This window comes from Chaetodon trifascialis, chromosome 8 (assembly GCF_039877785.1).
Source record: "Chaetodon trifascialis isolate fChaTrf1 chromosome 8, fChaTrf1.hap1, whole genome shotgun sequence".
NCBI classification, from domain to species: domain Eukaryota; kingdom Metazoa; phylum Chordata; class Actinopteri; order Chaetodontiformes; family Chaetodontidae; genus Chaetodon; species Chaetodon trifascialis.
Genome location: NC_092063.1, coordinates 860,001 through 884,211, shown reverse-complemented (window position 1 = coordinate 884,211; position 24,211 = coordinate 860,001). Strand labels below are relative to the sequence as shown.

Sequence of the window (24,211 nt, the reverse complement as noted above, 5' to 3'; positions counted from 1 at the left end):
AGCTCAGGTGAGCTCTGAACACACCGTCAGCTTCAGGTGGAGCCGCCAACGCTGCAGCTCTTCATCTGAACCTGAACGCTCCTCGCAGCTTCATCCACACTTGACGGCGTTTTCACGAACGGAGCTGAGAGCCGTGTGTGGCGACTCTGCTCATTACGTGACTCTGAGGTCGACCGCTGAGACCTGGAGTTTGTCAGGAAGTCACCTTTAACCTTTGACTGAACGCAGAGTCCAGACTGGAGGAAGCAGTCAGCTAATCGGCTGTTTGCGAGCGCCTGGCGTCGCTCCTCTGAGGTCTGACGTGATCTGACGAGTCTGAGCTTGTGGCAACGTCAGAATGTGCAGAAACAACCAATCAGAGACTGGGTTTTCTACAAACAGGAAACAACCAATCAGAGACTGAGTTTTCTACAAACAGGAAGTTTAACGTTTCTGCTTTTCCCCAAAAATCCAAAGTGAGGCTGAACCGTCAGTATTCGCACTGACATGCTGTGGTTCTGAGAAGACTGTTGTTGTTATTATTGTTGTTTATAATGCTGTGGTGGTTGCCACGGTAACCTGACCCCCGACTGTTGCTGTCGTTGCCGTTCTTGTTGCTGCGGAGCTGAAGCTCCTCGTGATGACGCTGCTGACGTGTTCCTATGCTTCTGCGTGACGACGAGGCCGCTGACACACACACACACACACACACGCACACACACACACACACCAGGACCTGAGTGAAGCTGAACTGAAGTTTCTGGTTCTTCATGGATCAGACTGGACCCGGGTCTCAGAGCCGCCTCGCCTCGATCCTTCCGCTCGCTCGTGCTCACCGCCTTCAGTTCAGCCTCGGGTCGGTCCCTGGCGCTGTGATTTCCCAGTCTCGGCGGCGCCATAAACGCAGCACCAAGCCATCGTGTTCGACTGTTCGCTCCTTCGCAGCATGACTCTATTTTTGTACCGCAGACGACGTGTTTTTATCGTGTGAAGAGCGCCGAGCCTTAAAGGAGGAAACGCTGCATCTCCGTGGTTTTTTAAAATGGCCGCCGTGTCCGTGTTCGCAGCGCGGCCGCCAAAACATCGAGCTCACGTTTCTCTCACCAGCAGAACATGAAGAATGTTTTTATATCAATTAGTAAGCCTCTTGCATTCTGGGTAATGTCCAGACCATTTTTAAAGTGGCCGTCATGTTTGCTGGAAGCACACTGTAAAAAATGACGCGCCAGGTTGAATCATGGGTAATAACTGTAATGTCAGAGTGACATTTAACATGTGAATGTTTCCTCTGTGGATGAAGAGTCGGCCGGCGTGGCTGAAACCGATCACAGTATTGATTAGGATCGATCAGATCGATGGATTCGTGTTGTGAATCAGAATTAGTTTTTAAGAACTTGTGAAAAACTTTCTGTGAGTTACTGGCGAGCGCGGCGCAGACGTTTGGACTCAGAATGATGAACCGCGGCCACGCCTGCTGGTCATTGGCTGAAACGTTGTGACGCTGCTTTTCGTCTGGCGCCCAGTGACCTGATCAGACTGTGGCGGCGTCACGTCTCTCTGATGATGTCACTCTCTGCAGAAAGTTTGTCCTGCAGGGCTCTCATTGGCTCTCGCTGTAGTCACATGTCTCCCTGCTCCTGTTCTCACCTGCTGATTGGTCCTCTGATCTCTGAAGTTTGTTGCCACCTTTAGATCTTCAGGAGCTTCCTGTCTGATCAGAACCGAGGTCATTGATTCAAATCCGACCGTGCATTGACTGGAAGTCATCCTCATCAGTCACACGGCAACAAACGCCGAAGCGCTCTGATTGGACGACGGCAGCAGTGTCGTCACATGACTGAACGGTCAGCTCACATGGCCAAAAGTATGTGGACAGAAGCAGAAAGCAGTCCACAGGAAGGTGTCCTGACGCATTGGTCCACAGAGACACCACATGACCTGTCCCTCACCTGTCCTCTGATCACCTGTCCTCCCTCTGATCACCTGTCCTCTGATCACCTGTTCACCTGTTCTGTTTGTTTCTGCTGGATGTGAAGACATACGACAAACAGTTTGACTTTGAGTCGATGAAATGTTCATGCTGAGAAGCTGCCAGTGTTTCTGCAGGTTCAACCAATCAATCGATCATTCAATCAATCACTGAATACAGATGACAGGCTGTCCACACACTTTTGGCCATGTGGTGTGTTTACATGTAAAACGACTCAGACGCAATTTAACGGACAGAAAGTCTTTGTGTCCCATGATGCATTGCAGCAGATGACATCAGACAGGAAGCTCTGGGAGCAGGTGAGGACTCTTATTTTGAAATTGTAAACATGTTTTCTAACACAGGTGTGTGAAATCTTTTCTGTACATATGAACTCTGATATAACCTGAACACTCAAACTGTGTGTGAGACGCCGTCGCTGTCAGAGCCTGCGTGGCCCCGCCCCTCCGCGGCCGTGATTGGCCGAGGAGTTTATTGATGTAAAGGGGCGGGCCTGCTTTTATTTTTCTGAGACAGAGTTCTACGTGTTCCTCGTGTCGTTTACTGGACGTAAGAAAAGATATTTTTATGGACTTTAGTTCCTGTTGGTGTCAAAGTTCCACACATGATTCCTGTTTTCTACAAGCTGAGACACACACACACACACACACACACACACACACACACACACACACACACACACACACTCTCTCTGGGAGGATGGTAATAAAACTATTTTGTTCTGTAATCTCGTCCCTTGTCTCTCCTCTTGTCTCTTGTCTCTCGTCCCTTGTCTTTTGTCTGTCGTCTCGTGTCCGACTCGTTACAGGAAGTTTCCGTTTTCTGTGAAAACCAAAAGTTTCACATGTTTTTGTTCACATGACCAGAAAAGCATTCTAGGAAAAGAGACAGCATTGCTGCGTCCACGCCGAAGCTCACCTGAGACAGGTGATGCCAAAGGTGTCTCAGGCTCATATGTGGGCTCACCTGAGCAGGTTTACACTGCTTACACTGCCTCACTGTTAAAAACTGATTTCCTCTTCGTGCATGTCACTGCGGCGCCTCGCTTCACCCTCTGTCTCAAACGCTCTGATTGGCTGCTGTCTCTTTAAGAAAAGTCCAGTCTGCTCTGATTGGTTCAGTCTGTTGGTCTGTGTCAGACTTCTCAGACCTAAACCAGGTCCACGTGGCAGAGGTCCTGGTTCTGGCTCGACCGGTCAGTCAGGAGGACCTCGTTCTGTGTGGCGTTCACTGTCCTCCATGTTTGATTTCCTGCTCATGCGTTTGCTGCCAACAGGTGAACGACAAGCCGGGCATCACTTTGAGGCCGCAGTCAGCTGATCTTCAGGTGTCAGGTGCCTCAGACCTGAGCATAAGCCCCGCCTCCAGCAGCTACTGTTGATACGGCCGTCGAAGCTTCAGCTCGTGAAGAGATGATGAGGAACGAAAGGTGGAAACCTCTCATGCACACCTGGTGTGGCGTTCAGGGACCATGGGACAGCAGAGGCAGACACCTGAGTTCAAATGATCCCAGAATGCAAAGTTGGTTTATTGTGATGTCATTGTCCTGCCTTCTATCGCCCTCCCTCACCCCATCACACACACACACACACACACATACACACATACACACATACACACATACACACACACTCCTGATGGGAATTAAGGTTTACTTCAGTGTTAATCCAAACTAAGCTGGATTTCAGAGGCAGCTGGATTGTTTTCACTCAGCAGGAGTTCAGACTGGATGCGCGCACACATACACACACATACACACACACATACACACACATACACACACACACACACACATCAGTTTCATGAAGTTTTTCTTCAGTCAGTCATCGTTAAAACTCTCAGAGCTGCTGTGACATCACACCTGTCATGTGACACGCAAACTGAATGTTTGTGTACTGAAAACAGAAGGTGTGTGTGTGTGTGTGTGTGTGTGTGTGTGTGTGTGTGTGTGCTATCATCCGGGACTAAAGCCACACACACACACACACACACACACTGAGGCTCAGAGGCTGACACACATTCACAGATAAAACAGGTTGGCAGGAAAGGCAGCGTTGCATTGTGGGAGATTTTGGGTTGAAAGTGAAAACTCACCGGGTCAGACTCCAAGATGGCTGCCGCTCATTATCGAAACAATGCGCTGACTCAACAGTTTCTCCTCACACTTTAACCTGCTGTTTCTGTTACTTGGACTTCCTGTCCAGACAGGAAGTGGGAATGTGAATGTTTGCTGCTGGCGGTGAGCTTCACCTGCGGTCAGTCAGACGTGACCAGAGCTGACGGACGGATGGACGGACTCTGATGGTCAGATCTGTTCTGGGATCAGCTGCTCGTGTCTGTGGTTCCAGTCATGTGATTCACTGAAAACAAAGCATGAAGGTGTCCGGACGTCTCTGAGCAGGTCAAAGTTCACCGATTCAGATCAACCATCCAGAACAATCCTCCAGTTCACTTCCTGTACGGTCCGGTTCTCCTGAAGGACTCGGGGCTCAGCAGGCAGAAATCCATTCAGGTGACTGGGCGCCATGTTGGACAGTGAGCCGCCCCGAGGACACGTCAAAGGTCCTCTTCATCCTTTAGTTTCAGTCTGAAGCATGTTGACGTCAGTCAGTCGACAGATGAGTCAGGACCTGGACCTGGACCTGGACCTGGACCTGGACCTGGACCTGGACCTGGACCTGGACCTGGACCTGGACCTGGAGGATGACCACGACAAGAGCTCAGGCAGGAAGTCTGCTCTTCATCCACACTGACTTCACAGTAAAGACCTGCTGACATCTTCATTTTCCTGTGGTCATCTTCATCTTCCTCACCCCTCATCACCTCAGTGTGGTCATCCTCGTCTTCATCACTCGTCCAGGAACGCTGACTGCAGATTTACTGGATGTGTGTGACATCACTGATGATGTCAGCGGCGTCTGATGTTTCTTCTTCTCTGGTCGTAATTAAGTTGTCCTCCCTGTCACATGACACCAGCTGTTCAGCCAACGCATTGATCGATTGATGATTGATCAGTTTTCATTGTTTGTTCTCTCATGATTTCAAATGATGTTTCTACAGACAGATGGACAAAAGAAAAAATAATAAAGACAAAAGAAGAAAGTGAAGAAAAATAAAGACAAAAGAAGAAAGTGAAGAAAAATAAAGACAAAATGAGACGTAGAAAAGAATAAAAAGAAACATCCAGAGGAAATAAGCATATACAGTGTACACACACATAAATATACATATATACGTGTGTGTTTGTGTGTATCTGTACATGTATATCTGTACATCACGTCCTCAGCGTGCTCGTCTCTCAGTGGGTCTTTGGATCTCGCGCTCGTCTCTTGAACCTTCTTTGAAGTGGATCTCTGAGATGACAAACTTTAAGCCTGAACGCATCACGTGATCTCCCCCTCTCTCTCCCCCTGCAGCCTGAAGGAGGTGACGGTGAGTTTAGTGTCGAGATGAAGCAGGAAGATACCATCATCATCATCATCATCATCATCATCATCAGTCATCAGGAGAATCTGGAGCATTACGTCATGATAGCGCCCCCCCTCCCCTCCATCGCCTCTGTGCAGCATCCGAGCTCCGATTGGTCCGACAGCCAGTGTCCTATAACTCCCATTGGCTGATCCCGAGTCAGCTGCTGCGGACCTGACAGAGGATAGGAAAGAGACAGGGGCTCTTCAGATAAAAGCGGCGGCAGCAGGACTCACTTCGTCCTCATCTGGATCAACAAAACCCGAATCAACAGAGTCCCCTCGCAGGAGCGGACTCCGCGCGTTTCTCCCGGACTCCGGTCGTCCTGTGGACCCGCTGCGGCTCGGAGCGGCGGAGCGGGAGGAGCAGGAGGAGCAGGAGGAGCAGGAGGAGCTGCAGGCGGAGGAGCAAGGTGAGAACATGGGCGTCTGTCCTCCAGCTCGCGGTCCCGCAGGAGGATCCGGATTTTCAAACCGCGGAGCCGCTTCACAGTCTGTGGGAATATTCAATGTTAATGCAGAAAATTCCTAAATACGACCGTCATAAACGCATCACGAGCAGCTTCAAACGAACCGAAAGTCATTGATGTCACAGTCAGGGCTGACGTCAGAGTTCACGCCGAATACGACAGAAAAAGTGACTGATTGAGTTATTGATCAGTTTGAATATTTCTCTGAACACAAACTGGTTCCACTAGGAAGATGCTGCTCTCTCATTGGCTGATAGCCTCAGTGAGGAAGAGGAGGGTGAAATCGACATGACTTCATCTGCTTTCATCTAAACAGAAATATTCAGAAAGACTTCAAACGGCCGCAGTAATAGTACGAGATCCACGGAGTAATGCTCCAACTGTTACTGCTAACGATACTTGTACAACACACGTGACAAACGTGTGTTTAGTCAGGAAGTAGCTAGCTTAGCTTAGCTTAGCTTAGCATAAAGACTGGAAGCAGCTAGCCTGGCTAACATGTTTAGACATCACAGAGCTGCTGGAACTATTTCCTGATGAACTGCAGCGTATCCATCCGCCCAGCACGGTCAGCAGGTCACAGGTGAGCTCAGGTGATGCCACATTTTCTCTGAACGTTTGACACACAAGCTCAAAGTGTGTGAACAGAATGCGTTTTACAGTCAGGTGTTCATTTTCTGGACAGGTGAGTCACATTCAGGAAGTGATCACCTGATCAAACAGGAAGTGATCACCTGTCCTGATTCTCTCTGACAGAAACTCAGCAACATGTTTCACAGAGGATCATGGATCAGGATCAGGATTGGGTATGAAAGGGATGAAGGAGATGAACACATGAAGCTGCTGTCAGTGAACAGATTGACTGGGCCTGTTGTTGTTGTTGTTGTTGTTGTTGTTGTTGTTGTCGTCTCCCACAATGCAGTGCTGCTGTCCTCCCCCCTCCTCTCCACCCTCTCTTCCTCTCCTCTCTTCCTCTCCCCTCTTCCTCTCTTCCTGTCCTCCCTCTCCTCCCCTCCTCCTCTCTTCCTCTCCTCCCTCTCCTCCTCTCTTCCTCTCCTCCCTCTCCTCCTCTCTCCTCCTCTCTCCTCCCCTCCCTCTCCTCCCCTCCTCCTCTCCCCCTCTCTTCCTCTCTACTCTCCTCCTCTGTTCCTCTCCTCCTCCCTCTCTCCCTCTCCTCCTCTCTTCCTCTCCCTCTCCTCCTTTTGTCCTCCCTCTCCTCCTCTCTCCCCTCCTCCTCTCTTCCTCTCCTCCCTCTCCTCCTCTCTCCTCTCCTCCCTCTCCTCCTCTCGTCCTCCCTCTCCTCCCTGTCCTCCTCTCATCCTCCCTCTCCTCCTCTCTCCTCCTCCTCTCCCCCTCTCTTCCTCTCTCCTCTCCTCCCTCTCCTCCTCTCGTCCTCCCTCTCCTCCCTCTCCTCCTCTCATCCTCCCTCTCCTCTCCTCCTCCTCTCTTCCTCTCCTCCCTCTCCTCCTCTCTCCCCTCCTCCTCTCCTCCCTCTCCTCCTCTCGTCCTCCCTCTCCTCCTCTCTCCTCTCTCCTCTCTCCTCCTCTCTCCTCTCTCCTCTCTCCTCTCCTCCCCCCCTCCTCCCCTCTCCCTCTCTGATCACTTGTCGTTGTGTAATCTTTCTTGTGGATCTGTTGGATCAAAGTAGGTCACAGAGTTTCTTCACTTCAAGTTGTTTCACATTCAGAAGGTTTCCACGGTAACGACCAGTTGGCTTTATGTAATCAGCTCCTTCTTCACCTCCTCAACTCCGTCACCTCTGAGCTCCTCCCACCTGTAACCACGAGTTCTCCTTCCGTCTGAAACGAGTCAAGTCGCTGCTCGAGTCTCCAAGTCTCTCAGAGACAAGTCGTCTCTGTCACAGTCACATGATTTTCTTCCTGCATCAGTTCTGTAATCCGGCCTCTGATTGGTCCAGATGGAGCAAACTGATTCGTACATCTGGTCTGACATCAGGTGTGTAGTTTGTGCACCTTCACGTCACCATGACGACAGTGAACAGGTGAAAGGATCGAACCCTGGCTTAGAAACATTTTCACTTTCCTTCAACCTTTATTTAAACTTAGGCTCGTCGACGGCAGAGAGAAACATTCAGACCGTCAGCAGCTGTTTGTGATCACGTTTCAGTGGACCAACAAACCGTTGCAGGAGCATCAGCCAATCACCGCAGAGGCTCAAACGATGCCAGTTTAATACGTGACGGCATGCTGCCTTTAAAGACCTCCTCCAGAAACAGAAACGCCAGCACAGACGTCCAGCAGCTGCTGTGTGTCTGTGTGCGTGTGTGTGTGTATGTATGCGTGTGTGCGTGTGTGTGTGTGTGTGTGTGTGTGTGTGTGTGTGTTTATGCATGTGTGTGTGTCTGTGTGCGTGTGTGTGTGTATGTATGCGTGTGTGTGTGTGTGTGTGTGTGTTTATGCGTGTGTGTGTGTGCGTGTGTTTGTGTGTGTGTGTGGGCATGTGTGTGCGTGTGTGTGTGTCTGTGCGTGTGTCTCTGTCCGCTCACAGTTAATTAACCAGCATCTCCTGCTCTCCACCAATCACAGCTCCTTCAGCAGGACACTTAACGAGGCCCTCACGGCTCGTTAAATAATTAATCTCACCTCATCAATATTCCATGTGCTCCTCAGCAGGTGGGGGAGGAGACGTGTTCACATGTGAGAGCAGAGCTGAACCTCCTTCAGTGTGTCGTTAACAAGAAGGAGGAGGTTCAGACGACTGAACGTCCTGTCAGAGCTGCTGGCTGCGCTGCGTTCAGGGTCAGCACGGAAACTAGAAACTCCTGCTGAACGTGTGAAAAAATCCAGCAGTCAGTGAGAGGCTGAAACATGTTTGTGTTTGTTTGTTTGTGTTTGTTTGTTTCTGTTCACGTTCAAACGAGCATCAGCTGGACTGAAACTTGTTTTAACAGCGTTTGGCTCGTTGCAGATAATCAGACCTCAGCTGATCGATCACTGCTGATCATTTCTCTGACATCTCCACCGTCTGCACAGCTGCAGGGCATGATGGGAAATGGCTGTCTGTCTTCACCAGATCTGGGAGCTGATTGGTTTAAATTTTGGATCATAAGAAGAGGTTTTATAGAAACATTTGATTTATTGATCGATCTGAGAAATTTGACCCCGTGAAGGTTTCTTCTGCGTTTGATGTCGTATGTCAGTCCGAGGCCGAACACGTCCGGACTGACTGAATCCAGTCCGACAGAGACCTGGTCCACAGTGTGACGGCGGCGCGAGGATCTGAGGGATCAAGCATTTGAGATTTTCTCTCTGTTCATCACACTGAACGCTGAGAACACACCTGAGAGCTGTCACAGAGCAGCTCCCACCCCCTCCTCTATGTCACTTCCCTCCTGGTTGCCATGGCACCAGAGGCAAGGTGTCCTCATTTCCTGCCCCTCTGTGTGTGTGTGTGTGTGTGTGTGTGTGTGCGTGTGTGTGTGTGTGTGTGATGCAAATGAGGCCTGTGTTGTCATACACACTCCTCCTCAGTGTTGCTGGTGTGTGTTGACAGTTGCCGCAACACGAGTTTGACACAGTTACTACTAATGAGCAGTGTGTGTGCACGTGTGTGTGTGCGTGTGTGTTAGACTCACACTCCTGCTGTATATAAAACAAATATGATAAATCATGTCTGGAGACGCCGTCACATGGACTTCCTGTTTGAGTGAACATTTTGAGAAATATGCTAAATGCTAAGCAACAGACAATGGCCGAACTGACCAAACACGACTGTCGACACGCTGACAGTAAACAGGAAGTCCATCCTTCAGCCATGACGACACGTTCTGTTTCTGTTGAAAACGTTTTGCCTTTTTTTCAATTGTGAGAAACTGATCCAGAACCCAAAAGTGACCAGATTCAGTTTTCTGTCAAACCTGAAATAAAGTCAAACTGGTCAAACGTGTCTGTGGCACTGCTCTGACATCACTTCCTGTGTGTGTGTCCATCCAGCTGTAGATGTGACCCGCCTCCGTCTGACCTGCTGGAGGAAGTTGTCGCCGCATTCTAACCAGCACTTCCTCTTTGCTCCGCCCCCAGTGCACCATGGGATTTGCAGTCCTCAGTCTCCTCCTCTCTCTGATGACATCATCAGTGTGGGCTGGAGTGGGTGGGGCCAGTCAAGGTAAAGAGCAGTTTTATAGATGCAGACGAACACACAAATGAAGGTGTGACTCCTGAGTTTCTAACCGGAGCATTGGTCCCTCGTGTGTCCTGCGGCCTGCAGGTGGCGCTGTGCTGTGTCCTCTGCAGTGCGTGTGTGAGACGAGGCCCTGGTACACCCCCCAGTCTGTGTACCACCAGGCCCGGACCGTCGACTGCAACGAGCTCCACCTGCACCGAGTACCGGCCAACGTTTCCTCTGACACACAGGTGAGTTCTACAGTCACATGACGCCGCGTCCATCACAGCGAGCTGAAAGCAACGTTAGTTTGTCAGCAGGCAGCAGGCGTCCATGTTTGTTTGGTTTTTGACAGCAGGCCTTAAATTACTCCTGCTGGTAAAGTTTAAATACTGCGAGCGCCTGACGGAGACGAGAGACACACCAACGTTTGACCCACAGCTGGATGGAGACAAGAGACATGCTTGACCCAAAGTCAAAGTCAAAGTGTAACCGTGAGGGGACACGTCCCTCCAACCCCACGCAAGGTGCACTTGGTTGCGGGTTGCAGCAGCAGTCACTTTGTGACGACGGTCAGTGGACGAGTCTCACAGTTTGGACCGAGCGTGATGTGAGACAGGAGGAGACACCTGCACAGGTGCTGCGTGGGTGTTCATCACTGTGACGTGATTGGCTGCTGAGTCTGAGCCGTGAACACGTGTGTTTCAGGTGCTGCTGCTGCAGAGTAACAACATATCCTCCATCACCTCCGAACTGCAGCGTCTGACCAACCTGACGGAGCTGGACCTATCACAGAACCACTTCACACAGGTAACACACCTGTTCTCCTCCACCGTGTACATCCAAGCCCTGCTCATGTCTGACAGGACTGTTTTAATTCAGCCTCAGCACAGTCTGACAGGTCTGCACATGAATACAGTGTCATTTATTAGACATGTGTTTTAGAAAACAGTGTTCCTCCATCTTTGTATCGACACTTTGTCTACATGGTGTGACAGAAGTGGTCTCTCTGTCTCTGTCCAGGTGAGCTCTATGGGTCTGTCCTCTCTGGGCCGGTTGGTGACTCTGTACCTGGAGGAGAACCACATTGAGGAGCTGGAGGACTTCGGTCTGAGGAACCTGTCCAGCCTGGAGGAGCTCTACATCAATCACAACCACATCTCCTCCATCGGACCAAAAGCCTTCGCTGGGCTCACCAACCTGCTCCGGTAATTTCCTCCTCCATCTCCTCCTCCTTCTTCTTCTTCTTCTTCTTCTTCTTCTTCTTCGTTTCAGCTCCCATGTCCTTGTTCAACTCTGTTAAAATCAGAACCTATGGGATGCTTTAGAGATGCTTAAATCCACTTGCAGAATCCCTGGAACCTCCTCATGGATCTGATGATCCGGCTCTAAATCACCACTGTGATCTATAATAATATTTCCTCTCATGACAACGAGCGTTCTTCAGTTTGAGTTTCCGTCTGTCTCTGTCACGTATTACCCATCATTCCTTGCAGCTCATTGAATATGTACCAGGCTGAGCAGACCTCCACTCTGTCTGAATCCACTTCCTGCCCTCTGCTCGGCCTTGTAGGCTTCACCTGAATTCCAACCAGCTGGTGGCCATCGACAGTCGCTGGTTCAAGTCCCTGCCGTCCCTGGAGATCCTGATGATCGGGGAGAACCCCATCCTAGGTCTGGAGGAGAAGAACTTCCTGCCTCTGGCCCGCCTCCACAGCTTGGTGCTGGCCGGGATGGGACTGGCCTCCGTCCCCTCCGCCGCGTTCCTGGGCCTCGACTACCTGGAGAGCCTCTCCTTCTACGACAACCGGCTCAGGTGGGTCTGAACGTGGTCTCTGGATCAGTTCCGCTGAAACTCCGCCTGTAATCTTCGCTCACTGTAACGCCAACAACGTTGTTCTCCTGGCAGGTCGGTTCCTCGGGACGCTCTGAGCGTCCTCCCCAACCTCAAGTTCCTGGATCTGAACAGGAACCCGATCACCCGAATCCAGCAGGGAGATTTCCAGAACCTTCAGCACCTGGAGGAGCTCAGGTCAGTCTGAGAACAGAGAACAAGGCAACACCCGGGATGTCCTGATGGAGGTTTTCTTTGGTCCCAGATCCTGAACCAAGTCCTCAGTATCTGCTGCAGCGGCTCCACTGATGTTCCAGTTTTACAGAACAGACATTAGTGAACGCAACAGCAGACCTGTTGTATTTACCTGAATCACTGATGATGATGATGGTGATGATGGTGAAACACCTCCATCTGCTGGACAGACTCAGTCACTGCAACTGTGATGTGGATCAACACTGTGGTCCATGATATGAAACACACTGAGCTCTCATAAGATAATATCATCGTCATTATCATTATCATCATCATCATCATCATCATCATCATCATCATCATCATCATCATCATCGTCTTCGTCATCATCATTGTCTTTGTCATCATCATCATGTTGGTTGTGTTTTGGCTTCAGTCTGAACAACATGGAGGAGCTGCTGATGGTGGAACGAGGAGCTTTCCAGAACCTTCCAGAAATCGCCAAACTAGAGCTCTGCAGCAACCCACGACTGTCCTACATCGACCCGCAGGCCTTCAGGTGTCTCTCTGTCTCTGTCTGTCTCTCTGTCTTTGTCCATCTGTCTCTGTCTGTCTCTGTGTCTTTCTGTCTGTCTGTCTGTCTGTCTCTGTCTTTTTGTCTGTCTGTCTCTGTGTCTTTCTGTCTGTCTCTCTCTTTCTCTTTTATATTTTTGATGCTTCCTGTAAATTTGATGATGAAGGATAAAATATCTGAAGTCTTCCTCTTCCTCTTCTTCTCTCCTCTTTTATTCTCCTTGTTTTCCTTTTTTCTGCTGTCGTCTTTTTTCCTCCTCCCCTTCCTGCGTCTCCTCCCTCCTTCTTTCTTTTCATCATTTACCTCCTTCTCTCCTGTCCTCATCTCCTCCTTCTTGTCTTTCCTCCCTCAGTGACCTGTCCTCCCTCCGGACTCTCCTCCTCCACAGTAACCAGCTCAGCCTCCTCTCTGGAGACCTCCTGTCCTCCCTCCCCTCCCTGGAGGAGGTGTCTCTTCACTCCAACCCCCTGCGATGTGATTGTCTCTCCTCCTGGGGGCCTCACCTCGGCAACCAATCACATCTGAAGATGCTGGAGTCCTCCATCACCCTCTGCTCCTCCCCGCCGCACCTGATTGGTCGGGAGCTGCAGGAGGTGGTGGCGGTCGGATGGGGCGCGGCTGACGGCAGCGGAGGCCGGACCAACAGCTGTCTGCCTCACATCTCTCCTCACGCCTTCCCACCCACCATGAACGTCACTGCCGGGCAGCCAATCACGCTAGAGTGCTGGGCGGATGCTGACCCCGCCCCCCAGTTCTACTGGGTGACGCCCACCGGAGACAAGGTGGGTGTGGTCATGAGGGTGAGTGTGTGCGTGTGTGTAGATGGAGGTGATTTGATCAGTTTATCAGAAATCGAACAGTGCTGACGCCTCCGTCACTTCAGCCACCGTCAGTGTGAACGTCCGTCCTTCTTCAGACTTCAGACTCGTTCGCTCTGCAGCAGATTTTACTTTTACATCAAAGGTTTTACAACTTTTTTATTCCAAAATTTTAAACATTTTGAAAAACCGTTTCGGTAAAATTCATTCAGTCCACCAAGACAGCAAAGCAAAACCAGAACCAGCACCACAATCAGTAAAACCAGAACCAGTAAAACCAGAATCAGCAAAACCAGAACCAGTAAAATCAGAATCAGCAAAACCAGAACCAGCACCAGAATCAGAACCACAATCAGTAAAACCAGAACCAGCACCACAACCAGCACCACAATCAGTAAAACCAGAACCAGCAAAACCAGAACCAGCACCACAATCAGCACCACAATCAGTAAAACCAGAACCAGCACCACAACCAGCACCACAATCAGTAAAACCAGAACCAGCAAAACCAGAACCAGCACCAGAATCAGAACCACAATCAGCAAAACCAGAACCAGCACCACAACCAGCACCACAATCAGTAAAACCAGAACCAGCACCACAACCAGCACCACAATCAGTAAAACCAGAACCAGCAAAACCAGAACCAGCACCACAATCAGCAAAACCAGAACCAGCAAAACCAGAACCAGCACCACAACCAGCAAAACTAGAACGTCATGTGACCAGACTGGACAGGTTCAGGTGATATCAGTCAGATTTGTACAGAATGCTGTCTTGTGGTTTTAAACAGGTCCAGGTCCACTTTCACTGAGCGTGGGGTCAATCATCCGTCTGTCTGTCTGTCTGACGGCCTTCTGACGACAGCCGTGACCTGCACGCTCGCCATCGTGTCCCGCTGTCCTCTGTCCACCATGATGTTCGCTGCACGGACTCACTTTGTGAAATGACGTCGTTTTCAGCATCAAAATATGAATTAAAACTATTCTGATTCTTCCTTCCCGGTCAGGTGAGCTCGGAGGTGATGGCTGCACCAATCATATCAGAGGAGGGGCGTGGCCTGAGCAGGAAGAAGAAGAAGAAGAAGCATCGTGTGTCGGAGCCCGGAGCTCTGGTGATCGAACACGCCGAGCCGTCAGACGCAGGTCAGTGTGGCGTGTTGTAACGCATGTTTGACTGATCTGAGAACAGCGTGAATACAGAATGCAGGAGTTTATTAGTAAAAACAAACCGCCTCTCTTCTCAGGTGTGTACACCTGTGTGGCGTGGAACATGGAGGGAGCGGACACGAGGAGTGTCTCAGTGTTCGTGGACTCTCGGGGATCCGTGGGCTGGCGGTGGGGCGGGGGGAACCGATGGGGCGGTGAGCCCAGCAGAGAGCAGCTCTGGCCGCGGAACTCATCCAGCGCCGCAGCCTCTCTGGTGGTGCTGGCGAAGGTACAATCAGCCGCTGCACGGAGTGGGAAGAGATTTTACTTATTATTCTGGTATCAAAATATTCAGTGGACACTTGCTGATGTTTCCTGTTTCCTGTCAGGTGGTTCACGCTCAGTCGGTGGTGTTGGAGTGGAAGCTGTTTCCCAGTGGAGGACCCTCGTTTGTGGGTCACAACCAGCAGGACTCCCCCCTCCCTCTGCCCCGGTGGCTCAGTGCCACCGTTCACATCGACAACCCTCAGATCAGCTACACCGCCAAGGTGAGCACGCCCACCCTCTCTGCCCCGCCCACAGGTAAACTCCCCTGTGGTTAGTTCACTGTCTGAAGTATCTGCAGGACAGATGAGTTACGATGACTCATTTCTTCTGAAAGTCTGATGAAAGATTTTATTGATATTATTTAAAATGGTGAATGGAGGCTGAACAGGAAGTGATGTCATGACTCATCGCTGCTTCTCTTTGTCCCTCACAGGTTCCCGTAGATGTTCAGGAGTATAATCTGACTCACCTCCTACCTGCCACAGAGTACCACGTCTGCCTCACCGTCTCCTCCTCTCCCGCCTCCCCCACCTCCCCCTCTTCCTCTCCCATCTCCTCTCCCACTCCCATCACTCCCCCCTCTTCCTCCTCCTCCCCCTCCTCCGCCGTCCACACTTCCTGTTTGAACGTCACCACGAAGGGGGCGGGGTTCTCGGTGGAGATGGTGGCATCGCGGCGCAGCAGCGTGGCGCTGGCGGCCGTCATGGGCTCCATGTTCGCGCTGTCCATCATGGCGCTGCTGGTGGTCTACATGGGCCGCCGCGTGCAGCAGCACAAGTCCTGCGGACACTCGCTGAAGAAGTACATACAGCACGCCACGTCCATCCCTCTGAACGAGCTGTACCCGCCGCTCATCACTCTGTGGGAGAGCGAGGCCGAGAAGGACAAGGACGACAAGGAGGAGGAAGACAGGGAGGCAGGGGGGAGGGAGGAGCAGGTGGGGGGGAGTCAGATCGACACCACAAAGACTTACATGTGGTAGCTGGGGGGGGTGAGTGGGTCAGGGGAAGGGATAATTAACAGAAGGCAGACTTTAGAGGGGCTTCACGGAGGGACGAGGACGGACAGAAGACAAGGTCAAAAACACCAATCTGCTGTTTTTCAGCTTGTAGCTCTTTAATTATAAATCCTGTGTCCTTCATCCTCAGCTCATCATCCTCAGATTCAGACTGGTTTCCTTCTTCCAGCAGACATAGAAATGAACTTTAGAAAAGCTTCTGAAGTCTGTAACTTTCACTCAGGTTGAACCAGAATGTCTGAGATCATCTGAAACAGTTTTCTGAACGTCGATTCAATTCTTGGACTGAAACGTTCAGACTTTAAGTCGACTGAACGTGATGAAGACCAACACTGACTGTTGATCTCAGGATGAAGACTAAATCTAAAAACAGCTGAGAAAATGTAAACAGAGAAGAAGAAAACAGATGGAAGACATTTGTCTGAGACTTCAAACAGGCTCTTTAACTTCAGCTCAGTTTGACTTCACTGAAAAGTATCAAATAATAATGAGATCAAAGGTACAAAAAGAACAAAGAATTTTACAATATTTGATATTAGAAAGTATCATAAACAATGTAAAACGTAAAAAATATCAATGATTTGAATCATATAATGAAAATTGGAACAAAAGTGGACAAAATAAAGGAGACAGTTCATGAAAGACGTCAAACTGAGCGTGAACGTTGCTCTGCTGATCAGAAGATCAGAGCTCAAGGAGACAGGATTCATGGTTAAAGAGCTCAAACATGTAAAGCAGACAGGTGGACAGCTGATCGTGGACGAGTACGTGGACAGGACTCGTGTCTCAATGTGGGGGCCGTGGTCTGGTCTGTGGTCTGTGAGCTGGTTGAAGCAGGACAGAGGAGGCTGACCTGTGAGTCACACTTTCCTCCAGCTGTCTCTTTTTCGTCCTTCCGTCGTCTCTTCTGTCCTCTTCCCTCTTTCTCTGTCGAACTCACTGACAGAGGCTGAACTTTAAAAATCTGATTATTGTAATTTAGTTCATCTGATGAACACGAATGCAGCACTGAGACTCAGCACAGACGGGAACATGAATATTTCACTTCACATGTTGAAGAGTAGCAACTGAACATTGGCATGTTCAAAACTCCTGTTTTCCAGACAGAAAGTTCACACGTTTCAAAGCTCGGTGAAGGAAATCACGTTAAATTAAGTTTTCATTTAACTCGAGCGAGACATCCAAACCTGCAGCAGACTGACGTCAAACTGTATGCAGACGACCTACTACTCTACACACACACAAATTCTACACACATACATATAAATAAACACACGTTTTGTGCATGTTTTTATTGAACACATCAACAGTCATTTCATGCAGTGAACACTGTCTCCAGCCTGGAGGTGAGAGACACATTTACATCATTCATTAAAGGCACATTCAGACGGTTTAAACCAGGCAGACTGACTGCGTGTGCAGTCGTCTTTTACATGTGCACAACAAGCAGTCTGTCACTGTGAGACGTGAAACCAAAAATCATGTTTTCAAATTTGAGAGTAAAGTTTGGGACTGAGTATAAAACTACACAAACTTTACATGACAGGAAATTCAGCATCAGCAACGTTTACGTCTGCTGTGTGATTGTGTTTCGATATGCGACATTCAGCAAAACTTAAATAACACGAAAACAAGAGTTTACCTGGAAAAGATCAAACCTCACAAATATGATTCACAAATCAACTTCAACAGCAACATACATCACAAAGAGAAACGATCTTTCTATCTTCATGACAGGAGACTGAAAACTGTTTTCCACGTTAATCGTCACATTTTCAAAAAGCTAACCAAGCAAACGGACGCTGAAATGAAAGCATTAATGTTTGACTGCTTTCTGTCCAGAAACAGACCGGATTAGTTGGATAACGTTGAGTTTTATCAGCGTCAAACATTTGTCTGAACTAACAGAAGAAGAAAAATCACCAAGAGCTGAGATACAAGGTTTCTGTATCTGAGTGAATTATTGTTAGCATACGTAGTTTTTACAGAACCCTCAAAGACTCGTCCGTCCACTGAGCTGAAAACGACAGAAGAAGCTTTAAAACACTGGACTGTTACTGAAACACAAAGCTGATAAGTGAATGTAGAGAGGACAGACGTGACGTCCTGCAGCTCTTTGTTCACGACAGAGTCTGAGGTCCATCGTCGCAGCTTTTTCTGACACGTCTCACTGTAAAGCAGCAGCGGTGGCGGCTGTGCTCCACCCCTTGTTCAGGACGCCGTCCCGCCATCTGTCTGCACATTCAGTCACTTTCAGCTTCGAACCAAACCAGCAGGAACTTTCTGTCTGAATTAAGGATCTTTAATCTCTCGTCTTCATTGGCACAGCATGAAAGCATCACTGCGATATTTTACTCCACTCGTTCTTCATCAGGACTGGTAGTCATGGTGATGGACCTCCTCCATGTCGTAACCCTGCATCCATCCTGCAGGGTGGATTCTGGTCCGGATGCCACTGTTACATCCAGGTCCAACCTTACGGACACTCTCTGCACGGACGCTGACAGCCACCACGTTGTGCTCATTTGTTGTTTTCTAGTTCTTTTGGATTTGTCCAGTTGTAGCTGTTGATGACGTTGCACAGGTGGAGGTGGGTGGTGCTGCATGCCTTTGCACTCATATTTAGGACTGTTTGTATAAAACCACGTCTGTGTGACAACCTGCAAACTGCCGGAGGAGCGCTGGGTTCAACCGTTCACAGCGAATGTTCACACTGATTTCACCAAAGAACCAAGATCAAAAGAATCCTGCTCAAAGATGCACAGATATGAGATCAGTGACGAGCAACCCAACTATCGAACAAACAAACAAGCGACCGAGCGAACAAATGAACGAACAAACGATCGAACAAACAAGCGACCGAACGAACGATCAAACAAATGAATGAACAAACAAATAAACGAATGACTGATCGAATGAACGAACGACTGAACAATCGATCGAACAACCAAATGAACGGCCGAACGAATGAATGATTGAATGTCACAGATATCAGGATTAAGATAAAGTTTTTTCACAGTGGGACGACCGAGTGAGACTGTGGAGTTCAAACGTCCGTCAAAGAATTGGACATGAGCAGAGACATGTCTCAGAGACATGTCTCCATCACCTCTCTGATCCCATAACTGTGAGACACTGATCTATAAGCAGAAGTCTAACAGTCTGTCACATACAGATCTGTCCACTGTAACGAGACCCATGTCTCATAACGAGACGGGCATCAGGAGACATTTTGCTCTGAGAATGAGACAGTTTTCCATCATCGTGAGTGAGGAGATCGTATCGATTCACCTGAAATATTCAGAATAAATTCTAACTTCTAGCTGTAGCTGCCTGAAGTGTCTGAAGGTGTTAGTGTCACAAACTTAAATTTAACTGGACTCTGTTGGACTCTCTCCTTCTTCTTTCCCTCTAAAACTGACTCCTGATTGAAGTCTTCCTGAACGTTGACCATCAGATCCGTCAGTTTGCAGGTTTGTTGTTCAGACTTTCAGCCAAATATTCCCTCAGCTGTCTGTCAACCAAAACACTTCAGGAACAAACTCCCAAAGGATGCAGTGGGCATTTCAAAGGATGTCTCCTGTGTGTGGTCAGCTGGTCTGACGACGCTCCTCTGCCTCTCCAGCTGCAGCGTCTACACTCTGATGGTTTTCTGTTTTCTGTCACAGCAAACTGAATCTCTTTGGGTTCTTGACTTATGTCAGACAAAACTACATTTCAAAGAGAATAATGTGGACAAGAAACAATGAAAGATGAAAGTCAATCAAAATCAAAATTGACCGTCTTTGGGTTCCGAAGCTTTTGGCCACTGAAATGACCGGCTGTCATCATGTGACCGAGCAAACACCCCTCATTCGCTGAGGAAGACCTCCAGATGTGGCTGAAAGCTCCGGAAACACGAGCTGGACGTTTTCTTGTTTCAAACATTCTGCAGATGCTTTCCAAAGGTGATTATTAATCTGATTTCATTGAACAGTGATCGACAGTCTGAGGCTCAGGAGGTCAGTGTGAAAACAGCGACGGCGCCCTCTGCTGGCGCTCCGGCAGAAACACTCGTCACGCGGCTCCTCGTGTCATTTCAGTGAAACTTGACAGTAATATGCAGGGTATTTTGTACAACGTGTATCGCTCTATATTTGAAGACAACTATTGCTTATTAGTATTATTATTATTGTTACTCAACACTGAGCACCAACTGTAACTAAAGATGTGTGTGCGTGTGTGTGTGTGTGTGTGTGTGTGTGTGTGTGTGTGTGAGAGGAAGATAATATATAAATACACTTTGTCACTCCACAGTCTGGTGTCTGATTTCTAACTCATGTATAATAATAATAATGTGCATAATGTCGACTGTCTCCTCACTTTTAGAGCCTCACATTAATTTCTACAGTCACACTTCAATGAACTTTTTTTTGGGGGGGGGGTTAGCCTTTATGATAAAGACAGCTGAAGGTGTGATAGGAATCAGAATCAGAATCAGAAAAAGCTTTATTGCCAAGTACGATTTTACACATATGAGGAATTTGCTTTGGTGAGGTTGGTGCATGACACATCTATCAAGAAGAATTAAAAAGTTAAAAATATGACAGTAAGTAAATAATATAAAAATAAGAAAATAAGTAAAAAAAAAATACGACAATAGAAGAACTGTAGCAGTAGTAAAATAAAAAATCTCACAATATAAAAATATGTACACGAGTCTTTTTTTTTTTTTAACAGAGGCACAGACTGTTTTTTCAAGGGAGTCCAAGTAGAGCGTTAATGTAACGCATATGGTTATGGCAATGTCACTGACAAGTAGAGTCAGAGGTGAAGTGTGAAGTGTCGGGGGGGTTCCTGGCCTTGTTAATAAGGCTGACAGCAGACGGGAAAAAACTGTTGTTGTGGCGTGAGGTTTTGGTCTTCTGTCCAGACTGAAAATACTGTCAACATTTAAACACTCAAAGTCAAACCTGAGGAAACATCGACAGGTGAGTTGATGGAATCAGTCACATGACACAGTCCCTCAAACAGCATTAGCATCGATCCATTAATCTCATCAGGTGGTCTTAGAGTTTCTTGTGGAGGAATTTCAGAAATTCTTAAAATTCATACTAATTTCAGGGAAACATAACATGCTAACACACCAATGACAGACCTTCGCTAAGGTCAGCTATCATGGCTAACCTTGACCTTGGTAGCACGGTGGCACAAGTGGTAACACTGTCGCCTCACAGCTAGAAGGTCCCTGGTTCGTATCCCGCTGTGGGTGCGGGCGGTGTGTCCTCCACCATGTCTTCAGTGCCTGCTGCTTGAGAAAAAAGGCCTTTCTGTGTGGAGTTTGCATGTTCTTGTGTTCCTGGGGTTGCATCCTTAAACACTAAAAACATGCAAGAAGATCACCACCAATGAAGGATGAGGTCCCTGGGACACACGTCCTGCCTGGACTGACCTTCAGGATAGTCGTAAATAATAATTTAACAAACTTGAACCCATGTAATTAATTAACTCCTGATAAACTGAGGAAGTATTCTGAGTCAAACGACCGTCAGTGGGAGGAAAGTCCTGAGCTGGTCCACATGTTGGAGGCTGACTTTAATGTCCTGGTGAACTGGTGTCTCATTTCTTGTCCTGTTGTTGTCATTCCAGAGTTCATGTGATGTTTAAAGGCCGAATGAGGAGGAGGAGGAGGAGGAGGAGGAGGAGGAGGAAGCAGCTGTACGAGAAACTGAACCTCAGGATGTGGCCTCTCGCTCCACCACTGTTAGCGTATCACATACAAAAAGCTTAAATGCTGAATGAAATAAATTTGTGTAAATGAGGTGAAACAGCTCTGATCCACGTTTCTGACATGTTCCTGGTCCTCATGGAGTCACGCTGACATTCATCCATGAAGCCGTTAAAGGCGTCGCTGACAGCTGATCTTCATCAGTGAGCCTCTGGAGTCAGTGTGATGACGTGACAGTTTATCAGATGAACCTTCAGTAAAAATGTTTTTCCATTTTTAAAACTTTATTAATAACACAGTAACATTACATTATGGTTCATTGAGGTGTCAGAACACTGACCATCATTCAGGTTATTTCTGCTTCAAACTGACTGTTGTTGGTCACAGACAGACGAGCTCAGGAAAACATCCATCCATCCATTTTCTGGGCCGGAGCCTATCTCGGCTGTCAACGGGCGGGAGGCGGGGTGCACCCTGGACCGGCACAAACACACAACCATTCACACTCACACCTAGGGGCAATTTAGAGTCACCAATCAACCCGTACCGAGGTACCCGGGGAGAACCCACGCATGCACGGGAAGAACATGCAAGCTTCACACAGAGGGGCCTGACCCGGGAATCGAACCGGCGACCTTCTTGCTGTGAGGCACACGCACTACCTGCTGCGCCACCGTGCAGCCCCCTCAGGAAAACAAAAAAAACTTTATGTTTTAAAAAAGTCTGAAATCTATACTGATCGATCGTTCGTATTGATTGCTGCCGCTTGTCCAGTTACAGCTGGTTCCCACAGCGTTACAAAGAGCTGTGACAGAACGCTAAACACAGATTCATTCTTTATTTCAGGAGAAAACCACTGAGAGACCATGAACCAGAACCAGGAGCAGAGACCACATGAGTCCAGTTTCAGTCGCTCTGCACTGACTTCCTGTTATGTCAGGACTGATTTTCAGGTCGTCCTCCTCGTATACAAAGGTCATAATGGACGAGGACAAAGCTGTGTTGGTTTACTGGAGGTTTCCAGAAACATCTGAGAGGAAATCAGGACTGCAGCTTCTGTCAAAGCTGCTGAACAAACGAGCTTCAGGCATCAGGAAGCAGCTCGATGAACGTTTTTAACAGAAAGCTGAAAACTGATCTCTGAGCTTCAGCCTTTAACGAGCTTTGACTTCGTCACATTGACGCTCTGCTGCTCCTCTTCATCAATGATCTATTTTACTTGGTTCTGTTTCTATGAACTCCGTTTCACTTTAATACTGTTGCTCAGTGGTTTCATGTTCCCTCTCATTGATGCATCCTCTTAATTTTCATCCTTATTATCTTATTTTTAAATGATTTTTATTCTCATTTTACATTAGTTTTCTCTGCCTGTTTTGATGTGAAACACTTCCTGCTTGTGATTTCTCTGATGTAAAACACTTTGAACTTGTAATAAGATGCTATACAAATAAAGTTTATTACTATTATCATTGCTAACTTGTAAAGCTTCATATTTTAAAACTGAAGTGTTTCATTTCCAGTAGGAAGAGAAATGGATAAAAGGTCCATAAAATCCTGAATTAACATGAAATGATTTCCTCTTTAATCTGGATTATCTGACACGTTCACTGACCTCCTGCATCAGCTCTCCGTACCTGTAAACTGCTTCTCTCAACGTGCCACAAGGAAGAGCCGACAAACGGCATGACGTAAAAAATGCCGTCGCAACCAGGAAGTGACGTCGCTGCCCTCCGTCAGATTGTGTTGATGTTTTGTGGACTGGACGGGCAGCAGAACGGGAAGAAGGAGACGCTTTTTGTTTTTGTTCAGCGAAACCGTCGAAAAGGAGCCGAGTTGTTGTTTCTGTCGTCCGTTTCGGTTCGTTAAGAACTTTAGCTCGGTGATTAGCGCCGCGCGGCCGGGCCGGAGGCCGAGCACACCGAAGCATTTGATCGAGAAAGGGAGGACTCGTCACCCTCTGACCCCCTCCCTGCTTCCCTCACACAGAGACATCACCATGACGATTCTCCCGAAGAAGAAGCCCAGCTCCGGGGTCGGAGTCTCGGACCACGCCGATGACAGCGACCGCCGGAGCGGCTCCGACCCGCACCAGCACCCGCATCCACACGCAGGGCGGACCGGAGCCCGACCGAGGGCTTCACCTCCGCCGTGGTCCTATCAGCCCGCTCCGCCCTCCGCAAGGGACGACAGGCGGAGCATCGAGGCGAGCTCCCGGCCGCAGCAGGCCTCTCCGCCGCCCGTCGGTTCCGTGTCTCCGGTAGGACCGGGCGACGGTCGGGACAGCAGCGGCGGAATGGTGGCCGGGTCCCGCGGGGAGCTCGTCGTTTCGGCCGGCGTCGTCGGCTGCGGCGGAGGCATCGGGAGCTGCTGCTCCGGGCCCGGGCTGAGCAAGAGGCGGCGGCAGGCAGGCACCTGCTCCGGCGGGGTGGTGGCGGCTCTGGCCGGCGGAGGCCAACCCGGGGTGACAGGACCGGGAGGAGTGGGGTCCAGCCAGGACACGGAGGAAGGAGCCGGGAACAACAGCGAGGACGAGTACGAGAACGCTGCCCGGCTGCAGTCCAT

General features: G+C 49.0%; 2 protein-coding genes across 5 annotated transcripts in view; both read left to right on the top strand.

Moving 5' to 3' along the window:
• Positions 1-5,598: 5,598 nt before the first annotated feature.
• LOC139334752 (leucine-rich repeat neuronal protein 1) lies at positions 5,599-20,232 on the top strand. Of its 3 annotated transcripts, none has more exons than XM_070967897.1 (13): positions 5,599-5,849; positions 9,947-10,031; positions 10,134-10,279; positions 10,737-10,838; positions 11,052-11,236; positions 11,602-11,844; positions 11,938-12,060; positions 12,494-12,616; positions 12,984-13,413; positions 14,459-14,594; positions 14,696-14,886; positions 14,987-15,145; positions 15,358-20,232. In XM_070967897.1, exons 2-13 carry the CDS (start codon positions 9,953-9,955, stop codon positions 15,904-15,906), a joined length of 2,466 nt encoding a protein of 821 aa, XP_070823998.1. In that variant the 5' UTR covers positions 5,599-5,849; positions 9,947-9,952; the 3' UTR covers positions 15,907-20,232. The 3 variants fall into 3 exon arrangements, with proteins under 3 accessions (XP_070823998.1, XP_070823996.1, XP_070823997.1); XM_070967895.1 differs by having other exon boundaries at positions 9,860-10,031; XM_070967896.1 differs by lacking the exon at positions 5,599-5,849 and having other exon boundaries at positions 9,806-10,031.
• Positions 20,233-23,400: 3,168 nt separating this feature from the next.
• Positions 23,401-24,211, top strand: part of otud5a (OTU deubiquitinase 5a) — a 13,425-nt gene continuing 12,614 nt past the window's right edge. Inside the window, exons 1-2 of one of the 2 annotated variants that reach the window (XM_070967903.1) lie at positions 23,401-23,528; positions 23,636-24,211. The exon at positions 23,636-24,211 is cut by the window's right edge and continues 22 nt beyond it. In XM_070967903.1, the coding sequence (XP_070824004.1) occupies positions 23,646-24,211 (566 nt within the window). In that variant the 5' untranslated portion in view covers positions 23,401-23,528; positions 23,636-23,645. The other variant, XM_070967902.1, reaches the window with a different exon arrangement.